This window comes from Channa argus, chromosome 14 (assembly GCF_033026475.1).
Source record: "Channa argus isolate prfri chromosome 14, Channa argus male v1.0, whole genome shotgun sequence".
Classification (NCBI taxonomy): domain Eukaryota; kingdom Metazoa; phylum Chordata; class Actinopteri; order Anabantiformes; family Channidae; genus Channa; species Channa argus.
The window spans coordinates 25,926,144-25,942,103 of record NC_090210.1 but is presented as its reverse complement, the minus strand read 5'-3'; the positions used below and the strand labels follow the sequence as shown (position 1 = coordinate 25,942,103).

General features: G+C 40.4%; 2 protein-coding genes and 1 long non-coding RNA gene across 3 annotated transcripts; all 3 read left to right on the top strand.

Moving 5' to 3' along the window:
* Positions 1–2,496: 2,496 nt before the first annotated feature.
* LOC137098407 (uncharacterized) lies at positions 2,497–4,254 on the top strand. The gene is made up of 4 exons (XR_010910610.1): positions 2,497–2,642; positions 2,934–3,032; positions 3,770–3,821; positions 4,128–4,254. It is a non-coding gene; the product is annotated as an uncharacterized lncRNA (long non-coding RNA).
* A 5,168-nt stretch (positions 4,255–9,422) lies between these two features.
* Positions 9,423–11,586, top strand: LOC137098492 (ecto-ADP-ribosyltransferase 4-like). Its single transcript, XM_067474762.1, has 2 exons — positions 9,423–9,428; positions 9,675–11,586. Exons 1-2 carry the CDS (start codon positions 9,423–9,425, stop codon positions 10,467–10,469), a joined length of 801 nt encoding a protein of 266 aa, XP_067330863.1. The 3' UTR covers positions 10,470–11,586.
* A 1,778-nt stretch (positions 11,587–13,364) lies between these two features.
* LOC137098377 (ecto-ADP-ribosyltransferase 5-like) lies at positions 13,365–15,765 on the top strand. The gene is made up of 3 exons (XM_067474581.1): positions 13,365–13,673; positions 13,779–13,855; positions 14,696–15,765. The coding sequence occupies exons 2-3, from the start codon at positions 13,781–13,783 to the stop codon at positions 15,422–15,424; spliced, it is 804 nt and encodes a 267-aa protein (XP_067330682.1). The 5' UTR covers positions 13,365–13,673; positions 13,779–13,780; the 3' UTR covers positions 15,425–15,765.
* Positions 15,766–15,960: the final 195 nt, after the last annotated feature.

Sequence of the window (15,960 nt, the reverse complement as noted above, 5' to 3'; positions counted from 1 at the left end):
ACAGTCAGTCACTAAAGACTTGCTTGTGCTGTCATTTCTCTGAACCTGAGTCATTGTCGAAGGAACGACCACACTTCCTGTCAGAAGCCACAAGAAGCAAAGGCTTGTTTCTGAGCTGCTCAGTCACTGAGGTCAAATTCTTAAAGAAAATAGCAGTTTACAAAACAGAGTCCGGAAATGCTCTTCTCTGGGATTACAGCTCTGATGGAGTGTAGAGGTGATAAAGACACAGTCCTGCTAAACCCATAAAACAAACAGATAACAAACGGTTAAAATTATGTAGAAACATGCACAGGAGCTTCACAAATCAGTTAAAGAATGTTGGAAAAGGAAGAGCAACACTGGATATTCACAATTCCACACCTAAAGTTAGTTGCCACCTAAGTTGGTTATTTGTGTGTGAGACAATATGTGTCCACAGAGGGGACATGCATATATATACACGGTCCACAGTGGGTCTTAATTGACTGATCAGATCCTTGGACCTGAAGGTTTCACTTCTCATCCTCAGCTGGTGATTTTTCATTAGTAAATTTTTATACAGCAGCTGAGTTTTTTTAAATGTTAAATATTGTTTAACATTTGTGGGTTGTGTGTGTGAGTATGTGTGTGTGTGTGTGTGTGTGTGTGTGTGTGTGTGTGTGTGTGTGTGTGTGTGTGTGTGTGTGTGTGTGTGATTCTAATCTCCTGGATGAAAGTGGATCCAGAACCATCCCTCACATCAAACTGAGCACTCCAAATAAACATTGCTCCTGTGGTAAATGTCATAAAGGTCTTTGTTTAAATAGAAAACCACATCAGTATGTGGCTGGTGGTAATTTGTACTTAGTGTTGCACCTTTGTGTTGGCTCATTAACTTTGTGTCTTCTTCCTCCTGTAGTTGTCCTTCTCCCTCTCGGTCCCTTTCTGCAGGTGTCCCCTGCCTTGGACCTTTTATTGGTCCTACCTACCTGCCCAGTGTTTGGTTGTTGCTCTTTTCTTAGTGAACCTCTCTCTGAGCTGTGCAGTATCATCGCCATCGGGCCAGGGTTCGTTTTCCTTCAGTCTCTGCTGTAACAGGAAGTCTGTATCATCCTCATGACCACACATCTGACTGTTGCAGACAGTTTCTGTATAATTAGTGGAATCTGATAAGGTATCTGAAAGGGGTGCGTTTCATATTCACACAGCTGAAATACATTTTCGCCCCTTGTGAAGTTTCACAGGAAATGGTGTTTGACCAGATAAATAAGTGCTCTGTGGGTGTTTGACCGATAAGACATTAGTGTAATGAAGACAGACTCTGGACCAGTATTCAGCAGTTTATCTACTGATCTTTAACACAGTGTTCTTTCTCCCGTTGTTGTCTTTCACCTCCTCTGTCTCCCTCTCTCTGTCCCTTTCTGCAGGTGTGTTTTCCAGTGTGCAGCTACTGGTCCTACCAACCTGCCCGATGTTTTGTTGTTGCTTTTTGTTGCTCTTTTTCTTTTCTCTCTTCACTTTCCACTCACCCCAACCGGTCAAGGCAGATGGCCGTCCACCCTGAGCCTGGTTCTGCTGAGGTTTCTTCTGTTAAAGGGAGTTTTTCCTCTCCACTGTTGCCTAGGGCTTGATCAACGGCGGATTGTTGGGTTCTTTCTACACATCTTTATAGTAGTAACTTTATTCTGTAAAGCGCCTTGAAATGAATGTTATGAATTGGCGCTACATAAATAAAGTTGAATTGAAATTGAATTGTTTTCTACAGACAATAATGTGTAGTCTATATTTTGGTACATGTCCTCCCTCATGTCTCCTCCTATCTGTTTATAGATAGTCTTATAACTTCTGCCAGATTTTCATCAGCAAGTGCAAACACAGGTGCTGATACACATCTCCTTGTCTTGTTCCCCAGCTAAGACTAATTCCAGTTCTTCACAGGAGTGATTAAAACTGCTGTAAGTGGTGTACGAGGTCATACAACTTAGTTCACCTTCTTTCAGTTATTTTGTTTTCTCTGGTTCTGCATCACTGATTTGAAGTAGATGTAAGAGAAGAGAATAGTCCCACATTGCATGACAACAGTGGTGGTGACTCAGAAACTCTGTGTGGTTTCACATGGTAAAATACGGGCACGTCACGGCCCCTGTAACATGTGATCTTTGTCTCCTAAATACAAAGTGTGCCGATACTAAGTGAAGTGGGTTTAGTATCTTAAACCAAGTGTCTAGAAACACATTCCTAGTTTCACTCGAATCACACTGTTGTTCTGTTCTGTTCTTCTGTCTGCAACTTTAATGTGCAGACGTTTTCTAGAAAGAGTAGCTGTCATTTACAGACTGACACTGGTGACCGCTGCTCGACATGTTATGTTTTACTACTATATTTCTATTTGTGTTGATGCACAGCGCTCACATCTGCACACACATCAAACAATTCACACTCACACAAGAAAACATGTTCACTAACCACAGAAAGACAAACTTCTGTCTTTGGGTCCAAACACTGTTAAGACACTTCACACTTTAAAAAGGGTTTTATTGCTCACACACACTTCTCACACAGCTTCTACAATAATCATTATACTTATTTACACCATTTCCTCTGTGTCTGCACAGTAGAACAGGTTCACTGGTCGTCAGACCTAAAGGTTTCACTTCTCAGCATCTTCTCATCCTCAGCTGGTGAGTTCATCTGTCAGAATTTGTGTTTTAGATGTTCAACATTGTTGACTGTGTGTGTGTGTGTTTGTGTGTCTGCAGTGATGATCAGCAACATGCTGCTCTTTTCTCCACTGTGTTTCTGTCAGGATCTCTCTGCACTTCCTGTCTGTGGACTTTTATTTTGTGGCCCTTCTCCCTACTTCCTTGGTTGCCTTGGTTCTTTTCCCCATCTTTGCTTTTGTTTGTCCCCTGATTGTTTGCACCTGTTCCCTCCTCTATTTAAGTTCAGTCTTCCCCTCACTCCCCTGCCAGATCCTTGTCGTTGTTAACGTGGTCACTGCCATCGTGGTTCCTGTCTTCAGTGCCGCTGTTGTTACCGTCGTCATTATTACCCTCACCAACCCCACATATGTATGTATGTTTGTTTCATGGACTCTTTCATTCAGGACTCTAATTTCTTGGACATTTTTTTGGGACTCTGTGCATCTGTGTCATTTGGTCTTTGGTTTGCTTTTGTTCTCAATCAGTGTTTCTTGTTTTAGTCCTGTTTTCCCCGCCAGTTGTTCCCGGGTTTTTGTGTTTTAGGGTTGCCTTTGTTTAACTTAGTGTTTTGCCTAGTCTCTTGTTTTCTCCCCTAGTTTTGATCCTGGTTTTTTCATGTTTAGGTTTGCTTGTGTGTTCTTAGTTTGCCAGAATTTTATGCTTCGTTTGTTCATGTCTGCCTCCCCTTAGTTCGTGTGTTGATGTGCTCCCCCACCTCTGTTACTTTGGTATCTTACCCTTCCAGTGTGATTTAAGTTGTGCTTTGTATTACTTTAATCTTTATTTTGTGTGTTCCTTTGTTCGGTAGTTTGTGTCTTTTTATTTTTCTTTATTTTTCTGTTAGTCTCCTTGCCTTACCCCTGTGTTTATCTGCTTTAGTAGTTTAATGTTCATCTGTGCCTTATTCATTTAGTAGCCTTTGTTTGTTCGTTAATTTCCTTGTCTAACTTAGTCTGAGTCTTAGCTGTATTTATTTGGGTAAATTCTGTTCTGAATCCAGGCTCTAGTATCTTCACCATTTTAGTATCTGTTAAATAAACCCTTTTTTGTTCATCCCTCGCATGGTCTCCCTTCTTGGGTCCACCCCTTAACCAAAACCGTGACAGTTTCCTCCTGTGCTGGATGCTGCCTGTGGACTCCATGAGTCTCCTTGGTCAGGTCAGAACCTTAGTGAACCTCATTGTCTGTGACGATTGTCATTATGTTCCCTGTTTGCTCCTTTAGCTCACAACAACAACAACCATCTCTTTCAGACAGGGTCTGAACTTGGGTTTTTGGAGGTGTTTCTCCTATAGTCTGTGCAGCAGCACACAGATAAATGAGAAATACTGTTAACAGCATGAAACTGTGCAGGTGCAGCTTTTTTAAAACCAGTTCCTACCCACACATGTCAGATTTGGTAACAAGGCTCCAGGTCAGTAATTAACTGACCTGAAATTGACATTTCTCTCTGTTTCCTTTCAGATGCATTTTGGCATCAGCTCTCTACTTCCCTTCTGGCCCCACTCACTGAACATGGATGCTGTTGATGACATGTACTTTGGCTGCAACAAAGCAATGACACAGCGCGTGAAGAGCAGATACTTTAAAAAAGAAAACAATGGAATGTTTAAGGAAGTGTTGGAAAAAAGCAGATGACTGTGCAAAGAGACAGCGGGGTCGAGGCTCAGACTAAAGATCACTTGCAGGCCATCTGTGCTTATACGTCTAATCATAAAGAGTTTTATGGAACCTTCAGTGAAGCTGTTAAGAAAAGCCTGAAGAAATATGGCACAGACTTCCCTTTTCACTTCCTTCATTTGTGGCTGACGTGTGCTCTGCAGGTTCTCAATAATAATAATAATAATAATAATAATAATAATAATAATAATTCTAAGTGTGTTACAGTGTACTGCAGAACCAAAGGTAAGGTTTCTGGTGTGGTTAACAAAATAATGAGATTTTGCCTCCAGCTCGAAGAAACAAATATGAAACAATTTGGTGATGCAACCTGCTTCAAAATTACAAGCTGTTCAGGAACTTTCCTGAAACATTATTCAGTTATAATACGTGAATAAGAGGTGCTGATCCCTCAGACAACTGGTAAAAATGAGGAAGAACTGTCTGACTGTAAAAATGTGTTTGTGATAGAGAGCGCAGGAGTCCACAGCAATGCGAACTGTGAACAGATTAGAGTGAAAACATTTCATCTTATGTCAAAGCTGTAAAGCACTAACATCCAAAGTCCAGATAATATATTCACACTGATGTTGGTTTTGTTATAAAATTTTCAACATGAACATCATGAGAAACTTCTATGTAGAGTCCCTAAGATTAATTTGTTTGTGGTGAGGCTTTAAACATCTGTTTTAAATCTGTTTTTCTGTGTGTAACTAATGTTGTCACAAGGAAACTTTATGAAATCAATAAATCTGTCAATAAGTCGAGTTCTCTGCTGGCTTCTGCTGATCAACAGGTTCACCTGCATCGTTTCAGCTCGAGGTTTCCCCTGAAAGCTTCTGTACCCTGGTATTTGACCTGTTTGAAGTCATTAAGGGTTGTTGAGGTGCATATGCAAGTAGGTTACTGATATAATATTGAACAATAGTTTGCTTCAACAATTATTATCTTAGAGTAGACAGCTGCAGGACAAGTTATCTATCACACAGACACACACACACACACACACAGACACACACAGACACACACAGACACACACACACACACACACCCCAACACCAACCAACCTACCTTAGGGACCAGCAGGTACAGAGTAGTGCTACTCCTCATTCCAACAGTGAAAAACATGGAGCTGGTTTTAACTGATAACACACATAGTTTAGCAACGGATATCCAGGAGGTAGAAAAAAAACTGGGAATAAGAGTTAGAGTGAAGTTACAGTTAGTGTAGATCCTCATTGACTGTCACAGTGTGGGCATCGAGACGATCTCCAGAGATCTCTGTTGTAATAGGGGAAGGGTTAAATAAACATGTTTTTTTCAGACTTTACTAAGTTTTGAGTGATTCTTCCTGTAGAGCTGTGAACTGAAGAGAAGCACAACTGCTGCTTCAGCTGGAAATTCAGCTCAAATCCAACTTATTGTAAACACAGCTGCACTTCTTTAATGCATTCACAACTATTTTTTTTCTGTGGAAATATAAATTCAATAAACGTGTCATTCAGCATCAGTGTGGACTTGTTTACTTTGTTCACTGATCTCAGCTCAGGTTTTTATTTGAAGACAAAAAAAAAGTGATTTGTAAGTAGAAAAGTGATCCTCTGCTAAAGCTGGGCTGACTGATTTTATTTTTGGTGTAGCTCTAATATTTGGACTTTATTTCCAAATATTCATGATATTTATAGACCATGGTCAAGTTGGTTATGTTTGTGTGAGACAATATGTGTCCACAGAGTGGACATGCATATATATACACGGTCCACAGTGGGTCTTAATTGACTGATCAGATCCTTGGACCTGAAGGTTTCACTTCTCATCCTCAGCTGGTGATTTTTCATTAGTAAAATTTTAAACAGCAGCTGACTTTGTTTTTAAATGTTAAATATTGTTTAACATTTGTGGGTTGTGTCCTCATCCTCATGACCACACATCTGACTGTTGCAGGCAGTTTCTGTATAATTAGTGGAATCTGATAAGGTATCTGAAAAGGGGGGGGTTCATATTCACACAGCTGAAATACATTTTCGCCCCTTGTGAAGTTTCACAGGAAATGGTGTTTGACCGGATAAATAAGTGCTCTGTGGGTGTTTGACCGATAAGACATGAACACTGTGAACTGGGTGTAGACAGACTCTGGACCAGTATTCAGCAGTTTATCTACTGATCTTTATCTACTGAATTCACAGTATATAATATTCTAAACTTTATTCGTTCTTCTTCTGATTTCCGTCTTCCATACGTTTTTGGCACTTAACTACTTCAGCCTAGAGAGACCATTCAAACTTTCAGCAAATCACAGCCTTGTATTCTCTTTTTAATGTCTTTTTTTAATGTTTTTCTTTTTTTTATATTAATCGCAGTTTTAGTTTTATGTAGTTTTTGGAAATGTCTGCTCTCCTCCAGCATAGGGGGGTTGACATCATGCACTCTTACTTCTGCTCTTCAACTTTATTTCTCAGTTTTTCTCTTCTGCTCTCAGTCTTCAGCTTTCACAGACAAATTAGAATAAAACAGAGAAAATGGTCAGCTTTCAGAAAACGTGCTTCTCATTTTGATGAGAATAAGGATTTGGCCAAAAGGACAGACAGTGCCACCCAGCTCCCCTATTAAAAGCCATTGTGAGAAGGTTCCAGAACTTTCTGAGCAGACTCAGATGAAGGCTGTTTGTAACTCGTGACTGTGACTTCATTTGTTGGTCCTTTCTTCACACAAAGAACACTGCTGTGTTAACCGAAGCCCAAGCACCAAAAATACTAAGACGCCCTTGTTGCCCCTTCTGGGATTTTTGTAAATTGTTTTTGATTTGGTGATCAGTTTGGCTGATACAGCTTACGGCATAATTTTTTGCTAAAACTTTTCCTTTTAGTAAAACTTTTGAAATCGGCATAGAAACAATGTTTCTCGCATATTCTCAGCTAGAAACATCGTTCAAACTTCAAACCGTTCAGCCTATAAAGGACATTATTATTTGTATATGGCTTTTCAATATCTTTTATATTTTTTAAGATTTTTATATAATTTTAAATTCATCGATAATATCACATAATTTCCTTTTAAGTTTTTGCCTCTGAAGTTTTTTAAGGCTAACTTTCTTTGAAGTTTGCCTAACCAGTATGTAAGGAAGCAACATTTCGTTTTAGCTATTTCTGCAAAATAAAATAAGCTTTTCCAGCTGTGCTTGGAAATTCCTTTCAGCGCCGAAGCTTTCACAGTGCATTTTCTTTTTGGAAATGGTTTTCCTAGTTAGGATAATGTCCCTGTAAACTTTGGGGACTGTGTGTCCAGATTCAACACAGTTAAAACAGCCAATGTCTCAGCAAATACATGTTGAAAACAGGAGGTCCACAGTGTGTCCTCGTCACCAAAGATTGTCCTCCCCCAGCTGAGCACAGTCTGAGCTAAACCTCATTTATGTCCCTTAACCATCTGACAGTTTGCCAGAACGTCTTTGAGATCAGCACAAACAAAACAAGACCCCACCCAGAGTCTCCAAGAGGGAAGGGGACATTCCAAACTTCTAGGTGGGTGTAGGGAGCCTAGAGGTAGGCTTGGTCAATGCTTGGAGGCCACCATCGGTGGTTGAACCCATCCGGGGATGCACTGGGGACCAGCAGCGGTGGCTTAACCCCTCTGGGGGATGAACTGGAAGCTGGACTGAAGGCCATACTGGAGTCCAGCGGCAAGATTGGTGGACAACCGCTCTACCTTCCTGCGCCTTCAAAGAATAAGAACAGTAACTAGATGCGTCGGCCGACTTTGGCATATGAACAGGAATAGGAATTTATAGACTGACCCAGCCACAGGAACTGTAACAGGACGGGGAGTAGGGCTGGTCAGAGCACGGTCCCCAGTGACAGCTTCGACCTGGGTGGGACCCTCTAGATCACAGGTGGCATCGACCGGGGCTGGCCCCTCTGGACTGCAGGCAGCGCTGACCTGCAGAGGAACAGGAGACAGCTGAGGATTAGAAGCTATGGCTCTCTTGGTGAAGCCTTGGGTGGCCGGGACAGTCAGGACCGGGCCTGAGGTTTGGTCTGAGGTCTGGACTATTACGTCGAGGACCCGGCCCCCGAGGACAAATAGCTAGCTGAGTAGTATAAAAAATATTCAAAGAATAAGGCTGGTTAACAGTCTGATGTGAAGCCTAAAAAGCGCCAGTTAGTACTGTAATGGTTAGTGTATATTAAGGACCCAGATTAGGTCATGGTGAGAGGAGGGATGTTGAAAAAGGGTTTATTAACAAAAAGGCAAAGAAATCAGAAATCCACTCCAAAAGGGAAAGACAGGAAAACATACGCTAACTAGGGAAAACTGAATAGTTTACACAAATAATTAAGAATCACTAATAATATTTAACTAAGAAGTGTGTGCACATACCATAACATCCAGGACTAAATTATAACCCAAAGACATTATGTACATTAAACTAATTGGTGTGCACATACATACAACCAAAAAAACATGTAACCGAATACACACGTACGAGGGTCAACAGACAGGGATAAATAGAAAAGTCCCGGATCATCTTTAGTACAGTGTAGCTGAGTATTTTATGTCTGAGAAATTATAAATCTATGATCCATGATGTTTGGCTGTTAAACAGTTTAGCTGTTGCAGACAGGTTGAGTTATAAATCTCTGTAGTGCTACATTCAGGGACCATCACTGTAAATGTCCTCTTCTGTTTTACTGATGCCTGAAATTCTGTCATGTTGTTTATTCTGTCATCTTTGGATTGTTTAGGTAAACTCCTGAATAAATGTATGTGGATTCCCAGAACACAAACGCTGACACTTTGCCTGTTGATTTTGGTTATGTAAATGTGTGTATGTGTGGGACCACCTGTGTCCACATATAAATCCAGTCCATCAGGAGTCCTGGTTCATTGATCTTCAGAACTCAAGGTTTCACTTCTCATCATCTTCTTATCCCCAGCTGGTGAGTTCATCTGTCAGAGTTTGTGATGTCGTACTTAGACTGTTTCAGAAATTGAAAAACTAAATACAGTATGTGTGTATGTGTGTTTGCAGTGATGATCAGCAACATGCTGCTTTTGTTTCGATTGTGTTTCCTCCTGTGCTGGATGCTGCCTGTGGACTCGATGGGGGTGAGTGGACCAGGAGAATATTCTCAAATTATTACAAATGTTCACAATGAAGCAGCTTTACACTGATCCCTACAGTCTGTGTAAGAAACACAGTGGGATCACGGTGTCCATCGTCTTTTGACGTCATTGAATCTGTTTAGGTTAGAAAAATACAGTACTTCAGCCCCACTGCTGGATACTATGATGTATTTTTAGAAGTTTGGGAAAGTTACAATTGTGGACAGTTTCTGTTTGTGTCCCTCTTAGGTCGGCTCCCCCTCACGCTATGCTGAGCAGGTCATCCCATTGGACATGGTTCTGGAGGCTGTTGACATGTACAATGGCTGCACAGACACAATGGAAAAAATGGTAAATGAGACATACTTTGCGAATGAGAACACTGGACTATTTGGGGAAGTTTGGAAACACGCTGAAAATTGTGCAGACAGCACAACAATAGAGCCAAAGGACAAGGATCTGACAAGAGCTCATATTCAAGCAATTTGTGTTTATGCATCTCATTATAAAAACTTTTATAACACGTTCAACAAACACATCCGGACTAACAGGAGCATTTACAGCACTAATTTCCAGTTTCACTCTTTACATTTCTGGCTGACGTCTGCTCTTCAGATTCTTAACAAGAACAAAACGTGTGTAAAAAGTTACCGCAGAACAAATGACAGGTTTGCCGGTAATGTCTCTGAAATCATACGCTTTGGTTTATTCGCCTCCAGCTCCTTCAATCAAACGCTGATTCGCTTCGGTAAAAACACCTGCTTTGAGATCCAAACATGTGCAGGTGCCTACCTGAAAAACTATCCGTCTCTAAGAGACTCAGAGCAGGAGGTGCTAATCCCTCCTTATGAGAAGTTCAACATCACTGAGGGAACAGACCGTCCTGATGCAGGGGGTCTGCCCGGGTGCCAGGTTCTCCATAAGCTGGAGAACGTTGGACTTCTCAGTAACGTGAACTGCACAGCTGCGAGAGCTGCTTCTTCTGCAGCTGCTTCACTGCTCCTAACTTTCCTCGTTGCTGTGTCTCTTTCCTTTTGTCCATAATTTCACCTCAGCAGTGTCAGCTCGTGGATCTGTCCACTAATCATGAGGTGGGTGCTTTATTCGCCAGCTTTTAATGTGTTCATGGGAACATGCTTTTTAAAACCAATAAACCTCACTGAAGTGGATTAGATCAGTGTCCTTCATTCAGTGGCCAGTCTCAGTTTCTGTATGAGTGTCTTTATCTATAATTAGAGCAGAGATCTTATTATCTTCTGTCATGCAGTTGTTGTCCCTCCATGTTCAGGTTTCTCCTGGTCACAGTTTTTACTTTCTTCTTTAATTAAAACCTCTTGTGTGGGTGGATCTCCTTCTGTCGAGCATCTTGACTCATTTTCCTTCAGTATCTGGTTCCTAAAGCCCGTGTCCCACGTCATTCTCCATGTTTCAGTGTGTTAGACCTGGTCATGATGGATGTGATCCAGACTCATTTTCATTTTCACTGAAAACAGATGTGTTTCTGTCATGATCTGGCCCTCAATTCCACTTCCTGTTCTGAATGTTTACTTTGTAGCCTTTTTCTCCACTTCCTGTCCCCTGTTCATTTCTTTCAGCCTTACCACTCATCACCACTCATAAATGTTTACACCTGGTCCCCTCACTATATAAGTCCAGACTTCCCCATAGTTCCCTGTCAGATCCTTGTCATATTTCCCACAGAGAATTCTGTGAGAATTCTACCTGTCTTTCAGCATGTGGACTTTGTTGCTAGTCTGTCTTTGGTATTTTCCCTGGATAATTATTTGGCCTTGTGTCTGTTTCGCCTTCTGTGTGCCCACCTCTGTTTTATGAATTACGCATGTTTCCACTTGTACCCGGTTAGTGCGCACATTTTGACCTTTGAGTTGGTTACCTCCTCTGTATGTATACTTTTATATTTTGTTTATATTTAGTTCTCCCAATTCCCCCGTCTTACCTCCTAAGTGCACCCTACTCCCTGGTTTATTTGAGATTTGTTTTGGATCCCCGACTCATGTTTAGAACTCTGTTGCCTGTCCCCGATCTGAGGTTTGGTGTGTTTGTTTTCCTGGTCATTCGTCCTTGTTCTTTTGGGTTTGGTATTCTTGCTTGGTGTTTTGTTGCCTGCGGTGTATTTTTATTTCCTCCTCTCAGGAGCAAATTTATGTTAGTCCTTGATTTTTCCCATTAATAAACCTGTTTATTAATTTACTCCCTCTCACCGTCTCTTCACTTGGTCCATCTGTATACAAATTCTGATTCAGTCAAGTCAAAACAAGTGAATCACTGGAATAAAGAAGATGGTTGAAAATAAGAACAAGAATGTCCTTGTATCTAGGGGCAACAAGATGCCACTTGAGAACTACTAGTCATTTGGGACCCTGAATATGAACAGTGGGTGGTTATCAGTGTAACTATGTGATCAGGACAGGCATAACAAGAACTGAGATGCTTTGCTGCTTGAACACTGACAGATTTTATTAACAAATAAAAAAAGTGACATGTGGCCAAACGTCTTTGACTGCTTTTTATTTCTGACGAGCTGTTAGTGGTGTCACAACTAACTTGAAGGATAAAATATTTTCACCTGCACCACTGATGTTTACAGTTTGTTGTTTGCTGAGATACAAAATATTTATCATTGTCATGCTGAATAAACTTTTGGTTGGTGGGCAGAAATACTTGTTTAGTTGTGAGACTGAATCTTCTTTTATTTTCACACCTCTAACTTTGAAAAATGTGGCCTGGTGGGGGGGGAGGGTTGTCACACTTGCACGCAGCTCAGATGGTTCAGCTTTCAGTGGTTTCTGACAGGACGTTGACATCGTTTCATCAGAGAAATAATGCAGGTTCCTATACAGGTTTATTTGTAACAGTCAGATTATACTGTGCTGGAGGGTTCAGCTCTGAAGGATTCAGCCTATAATCTGATTGCACTGATCTGATACTGTGTAAAATGCTTCAGGATCCTCACATCACTGCACACAATGGAAAGGGACTGTATAAAGTTCAGATGTTTGGGAGGGAAACCAGGTTCCATAGCTAAAACCTCCACAGAGCTGAGTGAACACAACACTTCTTTAGCATTTGGTTTGTGATGGCTCTCAGCAGCTTTTAACTGATGATGCACCTTTTCTTATAGTGAAGACAACAAATGCAGAATTGGTTTTGGAGAACATGCGTGTGACATGGGAAACAGGCATTCAAATGTGTGTGGCAGCAAAGTGAAAGCGATGCAGAAGCAACAACATCGTCAGTTGGTTAAAGTGTGAAAGAGAAGCTGAAGCTGTGAAGCGGGTTGTGGGAGCTATGGTCTCACTTATGAAACATTTGCCTCTTCATGTTGTGGGGATGTGTAACAAACATATTTTAAAGTATTTTAAAATGGGTTTTTCCAGACGATAAAGCTTTAGCTTCTAACTATCTGCTCTTCTCCTGCATTAATAAGTTGGTTTCACCAGACCTGGATGTTTTCTGATGGTGTTTCTCCTCTTGTTCACGACCATGCAATTCAATTAACTTCAATTCAATTCAATTCAATTCAATTCAACTTTATTTATATAGTGTCAATTTACAACAAAGTCATCTCAATGCACTTTAGAGAATAAAGTCAAAACTATAAAGATGTATAGAGAGAACCCAACAATTCCACCTTCTGCAAGTCCTAGGCAACAGTGGAGATGAAAACTCCCTTTAATGAAAGAGACCTCCAGCAGAACCAGGCTCAGGCTGGACGACCATCTGCCTTGACCGGTTGGCGTGAGTGGAAAATGAAGGGGAAAAAGAAAGGAGCAACAAAAAGCAACAACAAAACATTATACAGGTTGGTAGGACATAAAATTAATTGCATACAGTGGTGACAAATAAATGAGAAAAAGAGGAGGGGAGCTCATTGCACTTACGGGAGCAGCATCTTAAGTAGGAGCTAGTTCAGTGAGCAGTTTTAACTCTTCACATTTGTGTGAAGTGCTTTTAATTTCTGATGGACATAGTTAATTGGTATTTTTAATCGATTCTCTTTTACTTTACTTTACTTTCACTTTTTTGACTAATTGTGGAAACTCCAGCTCATGTTACACAAGTCATTTTACTTTTACACATTTGCCTCATACACTGGTGTTGTGAGTGTGAATGTGCAAATCGTGCAAATTGTGCTTGGGACCCTGAAGACCTCTGTGACCACAAACACGCAGTGAGTGTGTCTCATTCGACCTGCAGCTTTCACTCATCAACATCTTCTAAACACCGGTGAGTTCTTCTTCTATCAAACATTATTTGAGCTGCTGCTGATTATTTTGTGAAATAGTTTTTGCTGACGGGTATGTGTGTGTGTGTGTGTGTGTGTGTCTGCAGTGATGATCAGCGACATGCTGCTCTTGTCTCCACTGTGTATCCTTCTGTACTGGATGCTGCCTGTAGACTCCATGGGGGTGAGTGGACCAGGAGAAACTCCATTAATTGTCACAAGTGTTCACACTGAAGCAGCTTTACACTGATCCTGTTCCAATGATTAGAGCATTTTGAAATATTTTGTTGATGATTATTAAGTTGATAATAAAAGGTGTCTGTTTGTGAAATTGGTGCCTGAGGAAGCAACTACACAGTCATTACAGATGTTTCTTTTTACTGGCTCAGAATTCGTTTTAAAGAATTGTCATTGTCACTAGAGATACTCCAATACAGACAAAGTACAAATACCTTTGTAGTAAGTTTGAGTACTTGCCAATACTGAGTACCAATACAGGTACTTAATAATTATGTACTTAATATTTCTACCCAAACCATTCTAAATATAAAAATGCCTTTGGAGGCATTTTCATTGTCTTGTTGAATCAAAATTTTCCATCAGGAGGTGGGTGCTGATTAAAAATGAACCTAAAACTTTCTGTAAGAACAAACATGGCGTTACCATCAGTTGCTGACTGTACATACGTGTACAGGACAGATCAACACAGTGTATCCAGGCAGATCAGTTATAATCAGGTCTCATACAGTCCAGGGATTCTTTACCTTATTCTAAATAATTTGGAACAGAATGTGTCTGAATGAATAGGAGAGTTAGCATCGGTGTTACTATGAGTACACCTGTGGTTCCCATGCTAAGTATGTATTTTCATTAATACCTACATTCATGTGTTGACATTAGTATTGCTCTGTATATTATATATGTCTGGTAATATTCTGCATCATGTGTAACGGTGTGTCTGCGTGTGATAAAGTAAAGTCTAACAGTTTCTCTGTTTGGTTGTTTCTGTCTGTTTTCCTCTCAGATCCGTTTGGAAGAAGCCAACCAGGCCCTGCCACTGACCATGGTTGAAAACGCTGTTGATGACATGTATGTTGGCTGCAAAGAACCAATGGCAAAAATGGTCAAGAACAAATACTTCATAAAAGAGAATACTGGAAAGTTTGCAGTTTGGTGGAAAAAGGCAGGAAAATGTGTAGAGAGGGCGGAGAAACAAAAAGATCCCAAAGATCAGGCTCTGACTAACGATCATTTGCAGGCCATATGTGTTTATACGTCTAATAATGAAGGCTTTTATAAGACGTTCAATGAGGCAGTGCGCAGTAGCAGGAGCACATATAATACTTCTTTTCCACACCACGCCCTCCATTTCTGGCTCACAACTGCTGTGCAGATTCTCAGTAAGAAAAAGTGTATAACTACTTACCGCAGAACTGATCTGGACTTTACTGGCAGGGTGAATCAGAAAATTCGGTTTGGTTTCTTTGCCTCCAGCTCTTACAGTAAAACACTGACCCAATTTGGTAAGAAGAGCTGCTTTAAGATTAGAACCTGTTTTGGCGCTTACCTGAAGAAGTATCCATATCTCGGAGACAAAGAGCAAGAGGTGCTGATCCCTCCGTATGAGGTATTTAAGATAACTGGCATAAAGAAAGGTCGTGATGTAAAACAGCAGTTTGATTGTGACATTCTCTATGTGCTGAAGAGCATCAGCTTTCTCAGCAACTTGAACTGCAAAGCTGTCAAATTATAACATGCTTTGTCTTCATGACATCGTCTGATGGTCATCTGAACCTTCTAAGATCCAAACTTGAAGCATCCACTCTGTAACTCTGTTGGTTTAATTTTCGCTCTTGCTAACATGACTTATTGTTGTTGTTGTAACTGTGCTGTGAGCACGGTTTTAAAATTACCTGCATTTCTATGTAAAACAAATATTTGAAGTCAATATTTTTCTTTATGTATCAATAAATCAATTATTTAGCAAATATGTGGAATCACTTTAGTTATAGTCTGTCTGCACATTTTCTCTCAGTTAAAACTGCTGTGTTTGCCACAGGCTGTAACTATTCTGGAGAGACAGAAAAAGTAATAGACTCCTTAAAATAATATTTACTTATAAGGAAAAATGACAATATTAGTGTGATATTACTGATTAAACGAAAACTTGTAATTCTGTGTTGATAATGCTGTATGACAGATATACACTTTTTCATGGACAAGGACTAAAATACCTTTAAATATAAATGTAAAAAATTATTATCTACAGCCTAAGGTTCGCTAGTGTTT